We start from the raw sequence: 20,040 nt of genomic DNA, 5'->3' as shown, positions 1-20,040 counted from the left end.
GTTGGTTCTCAGAACTGAATGATTCAGTGACCGGCACGGTGAAGTTTGGAGATGGATCACTTGTAAAGATAAAAGGACGTGGAGATGTGAAGGCTGCGTCTGTGAAAAAACAGAGAAGATGATCGATGAGGAGAAAATCGATGGTTCTGTGAAGATTGAATCGGAGAAAAAAACAAAGAAGCGAGAAGAGAAGAAGAGCGATGGCGTTGTGGCGGAGGTCCAGAGTCTGGCAACGGAGGTAGCGAAAGCAAAGGAGATAAAAGAGAAGGAGGTCACCTGTGACAGCGAGAAGAAGGAGAAGGAGGACGGATACAGTGGCGGTGCTATTGAAAAACAGGTCGTCGGAGAAACGAAAGCAGAGAAGGAGAAGGAGAAGGAGGCCATTGTTTCCGACAGTGTAATTGAAGTAGCACAGGTAATTAAACCTGTTGAGGAAAAGCAGTTAGCCGTACAAGTAGAATAGGTAATTAAACCTAATCAAGAAAAGCCATTGGCCGGACAAGTAGAATAGGTAATTAAAACTGTCGATGAAAAGCAATTGCCCATTGAAACGAAGACAGAGAAGAAGGAAGGCGGCGATAATGGCGGTAGTGGCAGCGTTGAACAAGTATTCAAACTGGTGAAAGGAACTATTGATATTGGATGTTATTATGTGAAAGCAAAGCAAGTAGAAAGAAACAATTGCATGGGAATCCAATTACATGGACTTCAACGAAACAAAAGATGGTGGCACTTTCATCCTATGAAGCGGAGTATACTGCGGCGACGTCAGCTGCTTGTCAAGGAATATGGTTAGGATGTTTACTGAAAGAATTGGTTTGAAGAATGCAAGAATGTGAAGATAGAAATACAAGATTAAGGGGATGATTTGTTAGTTTATTTAATCTTGTATTAACCGTAATTCATTTGTATTTACTGTTTGTATTTCAGATTATGTCAGTTAAGGGAAGTCTAGCAGTTAAGGGAAGTTATGAGCGGTTAAGGGAAATTATTAGCAGTTATTAATGTGTGGCTATTCTGTCTATATATGTACTGTGTAACAAGTTGAATACGATGAGTAAGTTGGTTCTTCTCTTAGTTGTATAACTGTTTTCTGACAAACCTTGTCGAGTAAACCCTCATGGAGGCACCCAAATCATTATGTGAAAAACCTATGTTTCTTTCGATCTTTTTAGACGAATATGTAAGGAACGCTCACGTTTGATGAATCGTACACATATGATTGGTTAAAATACAAAACTTATTCACTTTCGCTTTCGGGCCATTTTACAGTCAAATTCTATAGGTGTTAACATAAGGAACTTTTTTCCCTTTCAGACAGGGTCGTTAACTCGATCTGAAAAGTTGTTTTCTCATTTTAGTATCATACTATATCGACTAAAGATAGTCTTAAGCTTAAAATATGGAAGAAAAAAAACATTTATAAGTGTCGATAAAACCTCACAACCTCAACCCTGTCGAAAAGACCCTTATGGAGGAACACAAATCATTATGTGAAATACCTTTGTTTCTTTCAATCTTTTTCAACGAATCTATAAGTAACGCCAAAGTTTGACGAATCTTACACATATGTTGGGTTAAAATATGAAACTTATTCACTTTCGCTTCCGGCCATTTTGCAGTCAAATTCCATAGGTGTTAACATAGGAACTTTTTTCCCCTTTGAGACAGGGTCGTTAACTCGATCTGAAAAGTTGTTTTCTCATTTTACTATCATACCATATCCACTAAAGACTGTCCTCAGCATAAAATATGGAATAAAAAAAATATATTTACTCGTGTCGATAAGACCTCACAACCTCAACTCTGTCAAAAAGACCCTCCTGGAGGCACAAAAATCATTATGTGAAAAATCTTTGTTTCTTTCGATCATTTTCAACGAATCTGTAAGGAACGCTCAAGTTTGATGAATCTTACACATATTATTGGTTAAAATATGAAACTTATTCACTCTCTCTTTCAGGCCATTTTGCAGTCAAATTCCATTGGTGTTAACATAGGAATTTTTTTCCCCTTTGAGACAGGGTCGTTAACTCGATCTGCAAAGTTGTTTTCCCGTCTTAGTATCATACCATATCCACTAAAGATTGTCATAAGGTTAAAATATGGAAGAAAAAAAACATTTACTCGTGTCGATAAGACCTCACAACCTCGACCCTGTCAAGTAGACCCTCATGGAGGCACCCAAATTATTATGTGAAAAACCTTTGTTTCTTTCGATCTTTTTAGATGAATCTGTAAGCAACGCTCAAGTTTGATGAATCGTACACATATGATTGGTTAAAAAATGAAACTTATTTACTTTCGTTGCCGGGCTATTTTACAATCAAATTCCGTAGGTGTTAACATAGGAACATTTTTTTCCTTCGAGACAGGGTCGTTAACTCGATCTGAAAAGTTGTTTTCTCGTTTTAGTATCATACCATATCCACTAAAGATTGTCCTAAGCTTAAAATATGGAAGAAAAAAAACATTTACTCTTGTCGATAAGACTCACAACCTCAACCATGTCGAAAAGACCCTCATGGAGAAACCCAAATAATTATGTGAAAAACCTTTGTTACTTTCAATCTTTTTCAACGAAACTATAAGTAACACCAAAGTTTGATGAATCTTACACATATGTTGGGTTAAAATACGAAACTTATTCACTTTCGCTTCCAGGCCATTTTGCAGTCAAATTCCATAGGTGTTAACATAGGAACTTTTTTTCCCTATGAGACAGCGTCGTTAACTCGATCTGAAAAGTTGTTTGCTCATTTTAGTATCAGACCATATCCACTAAAGATTGTCCAAATCTTAAAATATGGAAGAAAAAAAACATTTACTCCTGTCGATAAGACCTCACATCCTCAACCCTATCGAGTAGACCCTCTTGGAGGCACCCAAATCATTATGTGGAAAACCGTTGTTTCTTTCAATCTTTTTCATCGAATCTGTAAGGAACATTCAAGTTTTATAAATCTTACACATATGTTGGGTTAAAATACGATACTTATTCACTGTTGCTTTCGGGCTATTTTGCAGTCCAATTCCATAGGAACTTTTTCCCCTTTGAGACAGGGTCGTTAACTCGTCTCAAAAGTTGTTCTCTCGTTTTAGTATCATACCATATCCACTAAAGATTGTCCTAAGGTTAAAATATGAAAGAAAAAAAAACTATTACTCGTGTCGATAAGACCTCACAACCTCAACCCTATCGAGTAGACCCTCATGGAGGCACCCAAATCATTATGTGAAAAACCTTTGTTTCTTTCGATTTTTTTCGACGAATTTGTAAGGAACGCTCAAGTTTGATGAATCTTAAACATATATTGGGTTAAAATATGAAACTTATTCACTTTCGCTTCCAGGCCATTTTGGCAGTCCAATTCCATTGGTGTTAACATATGAACTTTTTCCCCTTTGAGATAGGGTCGTTAACTCGATCTGATAGTTGTTCTCTCATTTTAGTATAATAGCATATCCACTAAAGATCGTCCTAAGGTTAAAATATGGAAGAAAAAAAATTTTACTCGTGTCGATAAGACCTCACAACCTCAACCTTGTCAAGTAGACCCTCATGGAGGCACCCAAATCATTATGTGAAAAACCTTTGTTTCTTTCGATCTTTTTCAACGAATCTGTAAGGAATGCTCAAGTTTGATGAATCTTACACATATGATTGGTTAAAATATGAAACTTATTCACTCTCTCTACCGGGCCATTTTGCAGTCAAATTCCATAGGTGTTAACATAGGAATTTTTTTCCCCTTTGAGACAGCATCGTTAACTCGATCTGCAAAGTTGTTTTCCCGTTTTTGTATCATACCATATCCACGAAAGATTGTCATAAGGTTAAAATATGGAAGAAAAAAAACATTTACTAATGTTGATAAGACCTCACAACCTCAACCCTGTCAAGTAGACCCTCATGGAGGCACCCAAATTATTATGTGAAAAACCTTTGTTTCTTTCGATCTTTTTAGATGAATCTGTAAGGAACGCTCAAGTTTGATGGATCGTACATATATGATTGGTTAAAAAATGAAACTTATTTACTTTCGCTGCCGGGCTATTTTACATTCAAATTCCATAGGTGTTAACATAGGAACATTTTTTCCCTTTGAGACAGGGTCGTTAACTCGATCTGAAAAGTTGTTTTCTCGTTTTATTATCATACCATATCGACTAAAGATTGTCCTAAGCTTAAAATATGGAAGAATTAAAACATTTACTCCTGTCGATAAGACTCACAACCTCAACCCTGTTGAAAAGACCCTCATGGAGGAACCCAAATAATTATGTGAAAAACCTTTGTTACTTTCAATCTTTTTCAACGAAACTATAAGTAACGCCAAAGTTTGATGAATCTTACACATATGTTGGGTTAAAATACGAAACTCATTCACTTTCGCTTCCAGGCCATTTTGAAGTAAAATTCCATAGGTATTAACATAGAAACTTTTTTCCCCTTTGAGACAAGGTCGTTAACTCGATCTGAAAAAGTTGTTTTCTCATTTTAGTATCATACCATATCCACTAAAGATTGTCCTCAGCATAAAATATGGAAGAAAAAAAACATTTACTCGTGTCGATAAGACCTCACAACCTCAACTCTGTTGAAAAGACCCTTATGGGGGCACCCAAATCATTATGTGAAATACTTTTGTTTCTTTCAATCTTTTTCAACGAATCTATAAGAAATGCTCAAGCTTAATCAACTTACACATATGTTGGGTTAAAATACGAAACTTATTCACTTCTCTTCCGGGCCATTTTGCAGTCAAATTCCATAGGTGTTAACATAGGAACTTTTTTCCCCTCTAAGACAGCGTCGTTAACTCGATCTGAAAAGTTGTTTGCTCATTTTAGTATCAAATCATATCCACTAATGATTATCCAAATCTTAAAATATGGAAGAAAAAAACATTTACCCCTGTCGATAAGACCTCACAACCTCAACCCTGTCGAGTAGACCCTCATGGAGGCACCCAAATCATTATGTGGAAAACCGTTGTTTCTTTCAATCTTTTTCATCGAATCTGTAAGGAACATTCAAGTTTTATGAATCTTACACATATGTTGGGTTAAAATACGATACTTATTCACTTTCGCTTCGGGGCTATTTTGCAGTCTAATTCCTTAGGTGTTAACGTAGGAACTTTTTCCCCTTTGAGACAGGGTCGTTAACTTGATCTCAAAAGTTGTTCTCTCGTTTTAGTATCATACCATATCCACTAAAGATTGTCCTAAGCTTAAAATATGGAAGAAAAAAAACATTTACTCGTGTCGATAAGACTTCACAACCTCAACCCTTGTGAAAAGACCCTCATGGAGGCACCCGAATCACTATCTGAAAAACCTTTGTTTCTTTCGATTTTTTTCTACGAATCTGTAAGGAAGGCTCAAGTTTGATGAATTTTAAACATATATTGGGTTAAAATATGAAACTTATTCACTTTCGCTTCCGGGCCATTTGGCAGTCCAATTCCATTGGTGTTAACATATGAACTTTTTCCCCTTTGAGATCGGGTCGTTAACTCGATCTGAATAGTTGTTATCTCATTTTAGTATAATAGCATATCCACTAAAGATTTTCCTAAAGTTAAAATATGGAAGAAAAAAAAATTTACTCGTGTCGATAAGACCTCACAACCTCAACCCTATCGAGTAGACCCTCTTGGAGACACCCAAATCATTATGTGAAAAACCTTTGTTTCTTTCGATCTTTTTCAACGAATCTGTAAGGAACGCTCAAAAATATGAAACTTATTCACTCTCTCTTCCGGGCCATTTTGCAGTCAAATTCCATAGGTGTTAACATAGGAATTTTTTTCCCCTTTGAGACAGGGTCGTTAACTCGATCTCCAAAGTTGTTTTTCCGTTTTAGTATCATACCATATCCACTAAAGATTGTCATAAGGTTAAATATGGAAGAAAAAAAACATTTACTCTTGTCGATATGACCTCACAACCTCAACCCTATCAAGTAGACCCTCATGGAGGCACCCAAATCATTATGAGAAAAACCTTTGTTTATTTAGATCTTTTTCAACGAATCTTTAAAGAAAGCTCAAGTTTGATGAATCTTACACATATGTTGGATTAAAATACGAAACTTATTCACTTTCGCTTCCGGGCCATTTTGCAGTCAAATTCCATAGGTGTTAATATATGAATTTTTTTCCCCTTTGAGACAAGGTCGTTAACTCGATCTTAAAAGTTGTTTTGTCGTTTTAGTCTATTACCATATCCACTAAAGATTGTCCTAAGCTTAAAATATTGGACAAAAAAAGCACTTACTCGTGTCGATAAGACCTCACAACTTCAACTCTATCGAGAAGACCCACATGGAGGCACTTAAATCATTATGTGAATAACCTAAGTTTCTTTCGTTCTTTATCAACGAATCTATAAGGAACGCTCAAGTTTAATGAATCTTAAACATATGTTGGGTTAAAATACGAAACTTATTCACTTTCGCTTCCGGGCCAATTTGCAGTAAAATTCCATAGGTGTTAACATAGGAACTATTTTCCCCTTTGAGACGGGATCGTTAACTCGATCTAAAAAGCTGTTTTCTCATTTTAGTATCATACCATATCCACTAAAGAATTTTCTAAGCTTAAGATATTGGAGAAAAAAAGTATTTACTTGTGTCGATAAGACCTCACAACCTCAACATTGTCGAGAAGACCCACATGGAGGCACTTAAATCATTATGTGAATAACCTAAGTTTCTTTCGATCTTTATCAACTATTCTGTAAGGAACGCTCAAGTTTGATGAATCTTACACATATGTTGGGTTAAAATACAAAACGTATACACTTTTGCTCACGGGCCATTTTGGAGTCAAATTACATAGGTGTTAACATATGAACTTTTTTCCCCTTTGAGACAGGGTCGTCAATTCGATCTTACAGTTGTTTTCTCGTTTTAGTATCATACCATATCCACTAAAGATTGTCCTAAGCTTAAAATATGGAAGAAAAAAAAAACATTTACTCGTGTCGATAAGACCTCACAACCTCAACTCTTTCGAAAAGACCGTCATGGAGGCACCCAAATCATTATCTGAAAAACCTTTTTTCTTTCGATCTTTTTCGACGAATCTGCAAGGAACGCTCAAGTTTGATGAATAACAATTTCCTTTCCGTGTCATTTTCGAGTCATTTTCCATGTGTACCATTGATACTTTTTTCCTCCATGAGACGAAGGTCATTAACTCGTTCAGAAAAGTAGTTTTATCGTTTTATTATCTTACCAAATCTACTAAATATTGTACTAAGCATAAAATGTACTTGTGTCTATAAGACCTCACAGCCTGACCCTTGTCAAGAGGACTCTAACGGAGACACTTAAATCTTATGTGAAAAAATCTAAGTTTCTTTCAATATTTTCCAACGAAACTGTAAGGAACGTTCAAATTTGATGAATTTGACACATATGTTTAGTAAAATAACCAAACTTAAAAAGCAATTTCATTTATAAGTCATTTTCTATAGGTGTATCATTGACACTTTTCCTCTTTGAGTCGAGCGTCATTAACTCATTCTGAAAAGTTTATTTTCTCGTTTTAGTATCAGATCAAATCCACTAAAAATTATTCTAGATGTCAAATATTGAAGGAAAAAAAAACATGTACTCATGTTTATAAGACCTCACAACCTGAACCCTCTCAAGAAAACCCTAATGGAGACACTTCAATCCTTAGGGAAAAAACTAAGTTTGTATGAAACTAAAACCTTAAACCCTAAACTCCTGTACCCTAGACAATGAGGAAGTTTCTATAGACCATCATCAATCTGATGTGCTTCATAACAAAAAAAAAAAATAATAATAAATAATAATAATAATAATAATAATAAAATAAAATAAAATAAATCTTACCTCTTTAATTACAATAACGAGGGTGGGGCCCTTATTTCAAAAGAAAGAAACAACAAGTGTGGGCCCACATTAAAAATTTTCCTAATAGAAAATGAAAATTCATGATTTTCCAACACGGGAAGATATAATTTGATGTAATATATTCTAAAACTATATACAAACTGAGATCAACTTGTTAATGTGTTTAATCGAGCTATACAAATGGCATACACAGCATATCAACGATATTAAAATAGTATGAAACAAGTCTCCTAAAGTTATATCATGTCTCGATCATGCAATAATGTTTTCTATCTGGGCGTGATAGTGGGAGTTATTCCACTTACAAGGTCACTACCAGAGACCTCTGACATGTAATAGTTATTCATGTTGGTTGATGAAGATGGGGTACTGCTCACTTTTATGACATCGGAGATTAAAGGCTCTGCAATTTTCACATCAGACTCCGGCAACATAAGCCAAATACTTTCAAGTGTACGAACAACCTCTGCCATTGAAGGACGTGCATCTGTATCGTCTTGGCAACACTTCAAAGCCAATGTCACAAATCTTTCCACGCATTCAGCGGGATAAGATCCCAGTCGACCATCAATTATTGAGAAAAATTTTCCCGACTCATATGCAACTTTAACCTGTTACAGACCATAATATATATGTTTAAAACAGATACAAGGGCAAATAAAAGGAAAACTATAGAGACAAATAAGTAAACATCTTATCATATCCTTTATGCATTCGGAATCAAATTATCAATATGACTATAATATCGCATTCAAATTACGCACTTGGAGATATACTTGTCTCAAAGGTTTAGGTTTCTAATACTATTGCAAAATAAAGAGGCCATAAAAGAAATGCACGTAATACCTCCCTAACAATGTTCTTGCCATGTGAGATTGGGTGCCTCCCAGTCAAAAGCTCCAAAAATACAACACCAAGACTATATACATCGCTCTTATCGGTCAATTTATGAGTCAAGAAGTACTCTGGATCAAGATAACCCTGCAAATTAAAATCCACATATATACCCTTTAATTAAACCTAATCCACCATTTCATAACTATTTTACCAAGAACAGGAATATATAGAATAAACGAAAGAAAACATTGTCATTTATATTTCAACATCCTATCTCAATTATCCTAATAGGACAACTTTGAAACTGACTTTGAATGTGCAAATCAAATTTCCATGAAATGTTGAAATATTTGTGCTACCTCAATTGTTGCTTCGACCAAGAATCTCCTAAAATCTTGATGGCATGGTCAGCATAAACTAAATTATTTCTTTATACTTCTAAAAATTTCATAATTATTGATAGAAGTTTACCGGTGTCCCTTTTACTACTGTCGATACATGAGCAGGCACGTTGCCCTCTGCGTCTGGTGGAGGTGCAAGCCGTGAAAGTCCAAAATCAGCAACCTTTGCTGTATACTTAGAGTCTAACAATATGTTGCTGGACTTGATATCTCGGTGGAATATTGGAGGATCAGCTTCTGTATGCAGGTACAGAATTCCCTTAGCTGCACCCAGGGCAGCTTTTAATCTTGTGGCAAAGCTCAAAGGTTCTGCAGAATTTACTGTAATAACACAAGGACGCATAGTAAGTCGATGCTTGAAAGAGAGATAAAAACAACAGCTAACAAAATGATCAAACAAAAACCATGGAACATATAAAAACTGTCCACAATTTGCATAACTGAAGCAGAATATTTAAAACATAATTTATACGAAAAATAGCTGAATTGTACCAGAAAGGTGATCCCTCAGCGTGCCATTGGACATAAACTCATAAGCCAACATCTGCATATAAATTCAAAATCAAGAGGGTAATTGTAACAACTCCCGTAATTCAGGAGAATTTTTTTTGCAATTATCCTTATTAAAATGATGAATAAATAAAGGATTCCTCAAATTACCTGCTCCCCTTCTTCATCGCAATATCCAATCAAAGCCACAAGATTTCGGTGGTGTAACCTTGACAATAACTGTATTTCAGTAAGGAACTCTTTTTCACCCTGTAGTGAGCCTTCCTGTGCACGTTTGATTGCAACAGCTGTGTTATCTGATAGAATGCCTCTGTAAACCTTTCCGTAACCACCTTGACCAACTACCGTAGAATCATGAAAATTGCTTGTAGCTATGGCCATTTCACGGTAACCAAATTCCTTTACGCCCTCAATCTTTAAGGAGGCTTTTGACACTGCATATAAATGAAGAACAATGGGTTTTTTTTTTATTATTATTTTATGAAAATACACACTTTCATTAATATAAAATCAAAGAATACAAGGGAAATACATAAATAAATAAATATATAAAGACATTTCCAGAAGGGCTCAGTTGAAATAAATCCATATTCCAGCCGCCTAGTTCCTCAGAAAAATTCATTGGTTCAACTCAACCATGTTCATATGAGTTATAAGCACATTCATATTATCATTCACTTATCAAGAACCTCTAATGCTGAGGACGAGGCACATAAAATACCACACCCGAATTTGTAAGGAAGAAAACTACTTACGATGACGCTTTCTTAAGATGTGGTGGCCCCTCACGCGTGATCTTATAATAAAAATGAAAACAATTGCAGATAGCATTGCTCCGCCAGCAATTGCTCCTAAAATTATTCCAGCCAATGCCCCCTTACTCAAAGTAGAATCAGATGATGGTGTGAGAAATACTGCAATTAAAAAATAACATTAATATGTTGATTATAATCTTCCAGTTTATAATTTGGATGAGTGCAGTCATTTGCTCAGTATTGGTTATGATGGCCAAAATAGCTTATAGCTTATATTAAACTATACTCAGCAAGGTTGTAACCATAGAATATGGCATGTCATCTGGAATATTTTCTATAGTCAATAACTAGTAACATAAGCCTCTTTAATTAAAAATGCATACGAGATCATAAATACAAAACCATCATACCATCATAAGGAAGAAAAGTCACCATTACATTCAGAAAATAATATAAAAGAACACTTATGCAAAGGTATTTTGCAAAGATAATCAAAACATGCATTTTATAGCAAATGACCCAATAAACAATGCATAAAAGGTGACACTATGCCACAGACAGGGTTTCCATTTTATACGATGAATAATAATTAGAAATCAAGTACAGGCAGATTTTTTCCAATTGCTTCAACAGGTAACATGTAAACCAAGGGTAAAAGTAAAAGCTTTTATAACAATCTTCAGTCTCCGATAATTTAATAGAAGAGTTAATATCCGAACAAAACACATCAGAAGGGTTTTCAAGACCAACCCTTTTTATAAAGGTCAGATATTGTCAAGCTGAGAAGTTCATACGGTCCAAATATATCGCTTTCTTGAATTTTCCAATTTGTAAACTTGGAAACAATTCGTAAAACCTCGCTGTCATTGAACATGTGAGAACTATTGCTATCAGCAATATATAGAGGGAAAAGCTTCAGGCTCATTCTTAATCGAGGTCCTTTTTCCCACACAGGAGAACCAATGTCCAATTGTTCAAGATGTAACTTAAGACCACTGGTCAGGTACTCCTCAAACATATGTTGATATGGACTAAAACGTGAGAATCCAGGACTTTTCAAACGATATCCAATTATAAGAGGTGCAGAACAGAAACAAGATGAGGGACATTTTGCTGAGTAACATTCGTAAGAAGGTGGGCATATTGGGCCAGAACAGCCAAGAGTGTTATTTGTTGGAATGTCAATTATATCCCCACTCTCAGATCCACAAAAGTCCAGCAGGCTATTATTAGAACAAACAGGATTTCCATGAAGCCTGAAATTTAGAAAAACAAATGTTCATAAAAAGAATGCAACGTCAGCTTGTGAAGTTTGCTTGTAACGCTACAAACACATATACTTGCAGCCAGAAATTCAGAAAAACAAAAATCAATTCTAAAAAAAGTAATGTAAGGGATTATTGTTCACTCTGCACCAGTGTATCAAGTTGTGCACATGAATTATGCCCATTGACGATATAGTTCTCTGCATAAAAGTCGCATTGTACTAATTTTGATATACCAAAGTTAGGAGAAAGAAGCGAACCAGACAGAGACATTCAGAGGGAGATCAATGCTTCCCAAAATATTTGAAAAATTGTTGTTCTGCAGCTCTCTGCGGTATGGAAGAGGCAAAGATAAATATTTGGTAAGATTGCATGCTATAAGGAACAAGTATTAATAGCTGTTGCCAAAAAATAAATACACAAGACACAATATATCCATAGTTCTTCAACCCCTCAGCATAGCAATTTATTTACTTCAGATCTTACACAGTAAGGCTGTCCAGAGAATTGAGCGTCCTGCTTTGCCATATGGTAGATGGAACAGAGCCGTTCAATGAATTATTTGCAATTGACCTGCCATGTGAAACTGATCAAATAATCATTACTTTGTACATTGAGTTATATGTTAGATTAATCAGTAACTTCAAACCAAAGTGAATGTTTAGAGAGAAATCTATTTTGCCCATCCTAAGAAAGTTGCTTCTTATTTCCTTTTTTTATTAATTATTTATTGAATTATATTTGCTGGAATATTACTTCCTTATATTTTTCTGATGTAAGGAGTGTTTCTTCTATCTAGAATTCTTCTCCTAATAAATAATAAAATAGAAATTAGCTACTTTTTTAGAAACCCTAAAACTAACCCCAACCCTGGCTGCCGCTACCATCTGATTATCCCCACCGTTTGAGTCCCCCCAGAGCTGCTTTTAGACACGTCCACAATCATCTTGAGCGTTTGATTTGCGACCACACATTTCCCTTGGGCAGTCGTGTCTATTCCATGCTTCATTCAACCATGAAGCTAATCCATGCTATTGTTTGCACAATTGATAGGCACTATTTGGTTGTTCAGATTTTCAATATAAAAGTTGTCTTTGCAAAAAGAACAAAAATCATCAATCCACTTATTTTCCTAAACCTTACAGGGCTTGGTCACCTTTATTCACTCATAGTGACGTTGAGATTGTCTAAGACTCATAGTGGAATACAATGATTTTGTTAAATCACCACTTAAACTAACCTAAAAGTTTAAACCTATGGGTTACAATAAATTTAATTATATCAATACTTTTAACACTCTCTCACTAGCGGGCATAAAAATTTGTAGAAAACCCAATGAGTGGAAATCAATAATAATTAGGAAGAAACGACACTAATGGGGTTTGAATACAAGACCTCCTACTTTGATACCATGTTAAATCACCATTTAACCCAAAAGCTTAAACCTACAAGTTATGGTAAATTTTGTTATATTAATACTTTTATCATTTGTCTTGAGGAAAATGAAAGATGTAGAAGGGCATACAAAAAACTCAAATCATGAAGGAAACATGTTTGAAGTATTAATATAATTAAATTTACCATAACTAAGTTTTTGGGTTGATTAGTGATTTAACAAAATAACTAAGTTTTTGTCTAGTCTCTACTATAAACCCTCCACCCTACTACGTTTTTCATCCCAAAGCAAAGCGTATTGTAGTAGTATTCTACAATGTATCTTGTAATCTCTTCTTGATTGGTCTCAATAAAAGTGTGAGTGTTTCCCACAAGGTTCTAGAAAGACACTCCTTCAATTATCCTCCAAGAAAAGTCCCAAATACTGACACATGAGTTGACTAACCTCACAACCCACCAAAGATGCCCAAAAGTTCAGCTTCAATGGGTCACCATTGAAACCAATGATGTAACTTTTCCATCTACTAATATTTAGTCCCAAAATGACTTCAAAGAAAGACAAAAATCTATTCAACTTAATGAAGAAACTTCATTTCCCAAAATAGATAAACGGGTATCATCTGTGAGTTAATAAGCTTGACTCAGCAAAAGAAGTTATTAAGCAATTTTAGGATAATTGTTTAGAAGTTATTAGTTTAGGGAAATTGTTAGTCTTTATTTGGGAAGAATTGTTAGTAGTTGCTTAACTTGAGGAAAAAGTTTAGGAGATCGGTTGTGCTTTCTCCACTATAAATACTCATGAGATGTATGTTATTTTCACAACAACAAAGAGAATTGAAAAGCTACTTGCTTAAGATTCCTCTATTTAAAAGTTCTATCCCCTCAAGTTGTTCTTAATGCTTCTTTTATTTGTTTCGACATATTTTGATCGTGCGCCATTTCCAATATCATCAACAATCATCAAACAAGAGATGCAACAAATGAAAGCCCTCATAACCCACCTTAAACCCTTCAAGTAAACCCTTATCAACTCCTATCAACACTAACCTGCTCAGAATATCCACAAGGTTGAAAAGGAAAGGCAAGATGGGGTCCCCTTGCCTTAGGCTGCTAGTTGCAAAAATTTTGCCTCTTGACCTCCCGTTAAAAAAAAATGGAGAAATTCACTAGCTTAAGACAACTCCAAACCACGCTCTCTACTTGCAACCAAGCCCTTTATTCTAGAGAATTTTATTTAAGAAATTTTAATCAGCATGATAATAGGTCTTCTCAAAGCCAATCTTGATGATCCCTCCTTCTCTCATATTCTTTCTACAGTCCTCAATCACCTCGTTAGCACTCAACACTTGATCTAGAATTTATCTACCAGCGTAAAGACTCCTTGGGAATTGGAAATTGTACTATGGAGCACCTTTCTAAGCCTATCAGTCAAAGTTTTTTATATAATCTTATAAAAGCTAGCCACCAAGTTTTAAAGCCGAAAATCTTTCATTTTGTCGTCTCTTTCTTTCTTGGGAATCAAGCACACGTAGGTCTCATTCATATGGAAAACAATAATTTTCCTCACATGAAACTCACAGAAGACTTCTGATAAATCTCCCTTCAAATTCTCCAAATTATCTTGATAGAAAGCCATCATAAATCCATCAGTCCTTAGAGCCTTATTCCCTTCAAATCCAAAAACAACCTCTTGAATCTCCTCAAGGGAAAACGATGCTTCACATTATAGTATATATGTGTATATAGGAGCTGATTAGTCTTTTGTCCTTTATTGTAATTTTACTATTCTTAGTTTAGGGCTTCCATGTATGCTTATATATATTGATCTAATGTATAAAATATGTAGAATTCTTCTGTATTTTGGTCTTACGATAACATGGTATCAGAGCACTAGATCTTTTCCCAGAGCAATTACAGTTTAGTTGCTCATTAGGGTTTTGTGAATATTTAGGTTTGGGATTTAGGACCCTTTTGTTTTCAACCTTAGCTTTTGTGAGCTTGTTGTCACATCTGCATCTGAACCCACTGTCGTCACCATTAATGTCAGTGTCCATCACCAGCTTCACCTGCCGCCATAAACTTGGTCATATCTTTTCGTCCTTTTTGTCACCACCTATCCCAAGAGGAGAGCCCATCTTCCGATTTAAAGAACCCCAAATTCCAACCAGCAAAGTAGCCTCCGGCAGTATGTTAACAACCTAAACCAAGTTGGTTATGTATACCAACGATCATATTTTAATGGCTACAAAAGCCAACAACTGGTGACCGAAAAAGAACATGATATTCATGCATCATAGAGCATATCTGATTCCATAACTCTAGAAGTTGGGTCATTTATGTTTGATTCCTGTAATTTTTTACTTTCGTTTTCTATATAATTCAGTTTCCTGTAACATTAGGTTTGTATTCTTGAAAATGTACAACATCATATATTCTATCAAGCCAAATCCAACACCAAAACACAGAATTGAAGACATAATCTACTCACAATTTCTGAAGATGCGGCAGATTCGAAAAACTGGATGGTATGGTGCCAGAAAGATGGTTGTTGGATAAGATGCTGCAGTTTATATACAGACGAGAAGAATATCAAACAGACATTCAACACATATTTTTATTGCAGGTTTTAAATCTTTGAAGTTCTTTAATCGAACAGTGAAGTTTTATTTGCCAAAGATAAAGATGAGACTCTTACATGGTTGTGATATTCACAGAGAGTTTATTTTGTGGTAGGAATCCACTAAGTTGATTGGAACTTAGATCTCTGAAATACGAAGAAACAGTAAAGATACTAGGGTCAACTTTGAAGGCATGTACCTCTTTATTCATGAAGCCAACATAATAAAGGAGTCCCACATCTATACTTCCGAATATACTCGAGAAACCTAATTTAGACTTACAGATAACCGAGGTTATTTATTCTGCTCAGATCAGGAATTGGTCCTTGCAAGGTACAGTTCCTTAGACTCCTGTGCAAAATCATTCACAAAAAAAACCAATGCATTTACTTTATAAAAACAATACAATACATTTACTTTATAAAAACAGTACAACAACTTCACCCTGTTATTTCAAATTTAAGAGCATGTAAAGCTTATAGACATGCGAGGTTTTGGTACACATTATACACTAAATGTAGAAAAACAGCTCGGTAAATCTAGTGACAAGCTTATTAGTTTGATGCTATAAGGCCATTAGCAGTTGTTAGATACTAATGATTCTTTCAGATCTGACTCTTGAGGACATACAATTTCACTGTATTAACCAAGAACTCTATGATGACTAAGCACTTTTCTTTAAAATAAAAATAAATAAATAAAAGAAGAAGAAGAAGAAGAAAAGAAAAAAGAAGTGATTTCTTTGATGAATGGAATATACAAAAGGGGAGGCTTCCAAACCACCTGTGGTGGGTTACAAAAAACACCCTCCCCCAGTAACAAGAGTTGTTTAAACGCGACTGATTCTCTCATACCAAAGGACCCAGCTATAAGCCCAATTGACTGCCAACCAAGGGCCTTCCTTTCTTCTCTGATTGGATGTCCCAGAAAGATAAATGAAAAATTAGAAAATTCTCTTTACTTTATCTTGTAATCTTCTAGGCCTAAAAGTTCAGGGGTATTTGATTAGACTAGATAATTTTTACTATCTTTTAGGCTCTCTCTTGTATTTAATTTAGTGTATTATTAGCTGTAAATCATGAGAAAAAGTTCCAAGAACCTCCACTATCCAAATTAATCATATGGTAGAAGAATAAGATAGCCAACCATAGAACGGAATAAGATCTTATCATGAACAGTCCTATTTAATAGATCTCCACTTGCCAGAATAACAATAATCACATCTCCTTTAAGCAAATAAATGCACCAGTTTAAAATTATGCTATGTTTAACAAACATATGATTCTGTGTGTCAATTGAGTTCTCCTCAGACATATATATTTCAAGATAAATTGTTCTTAGACGTAGGTATTGTACTGACGATTGTAATACCATCCCTCGCATTCTAACTTTAACATAAACGAAATTAGATTTTTTATTTTTTATTTTTTATTTTTTTTAGCCTTCATGTGTGTTTGTTAATGAAAGTTGCTTAGGTTATTTAAATAAATACTAGCCATATCGAGATTACAAATAAAACAGAAGTTTATGTCTCCATTGTTTCAATGGTCAACTGAAACCAAGAATTTAAAAATAACTTACAATTTCAGCAATTTAGTCATATTTCCATAAGAGTCTGGTATTGTGGACCCACTGAAGTTGTTATTGTCAAGTTGACTGCAAATCAAATGAAATTGGGCTAGTAAGAAACTCAAATTATTTGGAAAGGAGAAATGCGGAAGATCACTTGTGCAGAATAAATTCTAAATGAAAGGTATATGAATGAAACTGGGAAAGAACATAAACAGAAATCTAGAGAATAATAAAAATAAAACTAACATTAAAAAACTCATTGGAAACGGACAAGAGATCAAAAAATTTCCAGAGACCCATCCACCATTCTAACATCCTACCCTTCTATTGTATTTTATGTTCAAAGTCAGAGTAACTTTGTAATTATCAAATTTAGGAAATTATCTCCTCCTCAAGAACAATACTCATCTCCCCAGTGCAAGCAAGCTAAAGAGAATAGATCCCAAGGCTAGAAGCAAGCAGAATATTTTCTTACACGCATCGTGATACCAAAATGATGAAAATGGATGAGTTTGAATCCTAGTGTTTGACAAAGGTGCAAAGGTTTCGTGTATATCTTTCATACTCCTACAATTCTCTCTTTTATGTCACCCACTAACAAGTTCAAATATGGTTCGTGTACCTTGGAAGAGGAAATTGAAATACTCACAGAAGTCACCTAACATTGAGTCCTTATCAATCCCAGTTTTTTTTTTTTTTTTTTTTTCTCTCTTTTTGTAAATATCTCACGTCAACAGACGTGCAAACATTGCGACTCATACTCTTGGTAGGTTACCAGAGAGAAAGCTAGTAGTTTGAAGCATTTAAGGTAGCAGGAGATAAATGCATACAGTATTTCTAAGTTGGGCAACTGAAACAACTCAGGCGGAAGCTTCCCCGATAAGTTGTTATTGTCAAGAAGGCTGCAAAGAGTGGAAAAATATGTAATTAGCCAAAAATATAAGCATGTAAATAGTTTTCAATAGAAATGCCTGAAGAAGTCAACAAACTGGCAGGAAACATAAGTTGCATCAAAAAGTATATGCGACTGGTAGTGGTGAGGGAGGAGGGAGAAACTTACATGTGGACAAGATTGGGCAATCTAGATAGCTCAGATGGGATTGCACCACTGATAGAGTTGTTATTCATGTGACTGAGTCAAAAAGGAAAGGGAGTATTAAATAAACTTCTAAGATGAAAAGTAAGTTGCAGAAATATTCTATACTATCAGAATCAGAAACGTGCTTACAAATGCTTTGCTGCTTTTAAGTTTGCAAATGACTTAGGTATGGGTCCTGATATATGGTTCTGGTCAATCTGTATTCTGTCTAAACGTAGAAGATTCCCAAGCTCTTCAGGCAATGAACCTGACAACTGGTTCCCGTTCAGAAGCCTGTAAAACATCTTATAGAAAGTAAAGCAGTGCAGGAGATGAAATAGGAAGTATCAGATTTTCCCCTGTAATACTAAATATTCAGACACATCGAGTAGTTTATATACTAACACTTTGAGAACTTACTCATGGATTGCATACTAAAAAATTTAGTGAAGATATGATGATGCGTCAGCATATGTTTAGATAAACCAGACAACCTTTGTCAAAGTGAAGCAAGTAAATCAACTTACAACAGTTCTAAGGACGTAAGATTGCCTATCTCTCTTGGTATTTCCCCATTGATCTCATTCCACATGAAGTCCCTTTTCACAAAATATGAAAAAGTGCGTTAACAGATAGAAAATCACATGGATAAATCAAATTCTAGTTCATCCCTTTCCGGTTCATTAGTAACTTACAAAACTTTCAGGTAAGATAAACGACCAAGCGCAGGGGACAAATTTCCTGATAAGCTCATATTTAGAAGTTGCCTGCAAGGGATTACAAGGACCGATGATTTAGCTTCTTGTTCATGAAAAAGTATAAGGAGAAAGATAGAATTTAACACCTAATATATGAGTAACCAAAATATGAGATGCACACATGACCATGATACGCAATCGTTAACAAATTTGGAGCATGCAGTCGATTATTTGAACAACAAGCCCTTTCATAGATGTTCAAGTCCCAAAGTTAAGTCGGTGACTATCTAATAAAATTAAGAACTATTTCCAGAATAACAATTACAATTTGTTGTTTTTAAACTGGTATCAAAGGATGGATGGAGATACATATTAACGTAAGTTATAAGAGTCCACTAATTCTTGAAATCATACAATTCAGTAACATGCCGATAGTTAGCATCCAATGTGGTATTGTCGCACAGAACACCAGTCCAGTTTGAAATACAAGGATCTCCTCTGTTCCAGTTGCTCAGATTCCCATTAGGATCGAACAAACTTCTCTTGATGTCTCGCAAAGCGTCCACTGACAATAAAAAGAAAGAGTAACCAAAATTTCAAGGAAGATAGAATGTTAGATCATAAGAATTAAGAGCGAAATCTCCTTTACCCTTACGCGATGCATCAGATATTTTGGACGATTGGAATGAAATGAAGGGAGAAAAGGAATTACCTTCAGAGGGGTGGGTAACCGGCTCTGCGGCACCGACAAGCAGTATGGACGAGGAGAAGCACAGGAGGAGAAGGGCTACATATGCCCACTCCTGTGATCGACACATTCCCGGAGTGGAAGTGTTTCCGAGGCGTTGAAATGAAAGGTTTAGGAAGGATGAAAACGGGGATTGAAGAGGAAGATAATAGTTGAAAAGAGGAAAGGGAGATGGTGGTGGCTGTGGATGGACCGATCACCAAAGCAGTTGTTGAACACATTGTTGGTGTTTTTACTTTTAGCTTTGGTCAGACGATGGAAGCCAGTCA

At 35.3% G+C, this 20,040-nt stretch overlaps 1 protein-coding gene across 1 annotated transcript; it reads right to left on the bottom strand.

Moving 5' to 3' along the window:
• Positions 1 to 7,978: 7,978 nt before the first annotated feature.
• LOC111783433 (putative LRR receptor-like serine/threonine-protein kinase At1g06840) lies at positions 7,979 to 20,019 on the bottom strand. Its single transcript, XM_087120534.1, has 20 exons — positions 19,736 to 20,019; positions 19,438 to 19,588; positions 19,021 to 19,092; positions 18,853 to 18,924; positions 18,476 to 18,619; positions 18,308 to 18,379; positions 18,078 to 18,149; positions 17,257 to 17,331; positions 15,958 to 16,026; positions 15,753 to 15,821; positions 15,546 to 15,617; positions 12,149 to 12,235; positions 11,923 to 11,991; positions 11,148 to 11,653; positions 10,398 to 10,556; positions 9,793 to 10,076; positions 9,625 to 9,676; positions 9,203 to 9,453; positions 8,741 to 8,875; positions 7,979 to 8,505 (listed from the first exon to the last, which is right to left on the bottom strand). The coding sequence occupies exons 1-20, from the start codon at positions 19,839 to 19,841 to the stop codon at positions 8,164 to 8,166; spliced, it is 2,859 nt and encodes a 952-aa protein (XP_086976660.1). The 5' UTR covers positions 19,842 to 20,019; the 3' UTR covers positions 7,979 to 8,163.
• Between the last annotated feature and the right edge of the window lie 21 nt (positions 20,020 to 20,040).

This window comes from Cucurbita pepo, chromosome 20, assembly GCF_057944985.1.
Source record: "Cucurbita pepo subsp. pepo isolate OVF chromosome 20, ASM5794498v1, whole genome shotgun sequence".
Classification (NCBI taxonomy): Eukaryota; Viridiplantae; Streptophyta; class Magnoliopsida; order Cucurbitales; family Cucurbitaceae; genus Cucurbita; species Cucurbita pepo.
This window is presented reverse-complemented; position numbering and strand designations above follow the sequence as displayed.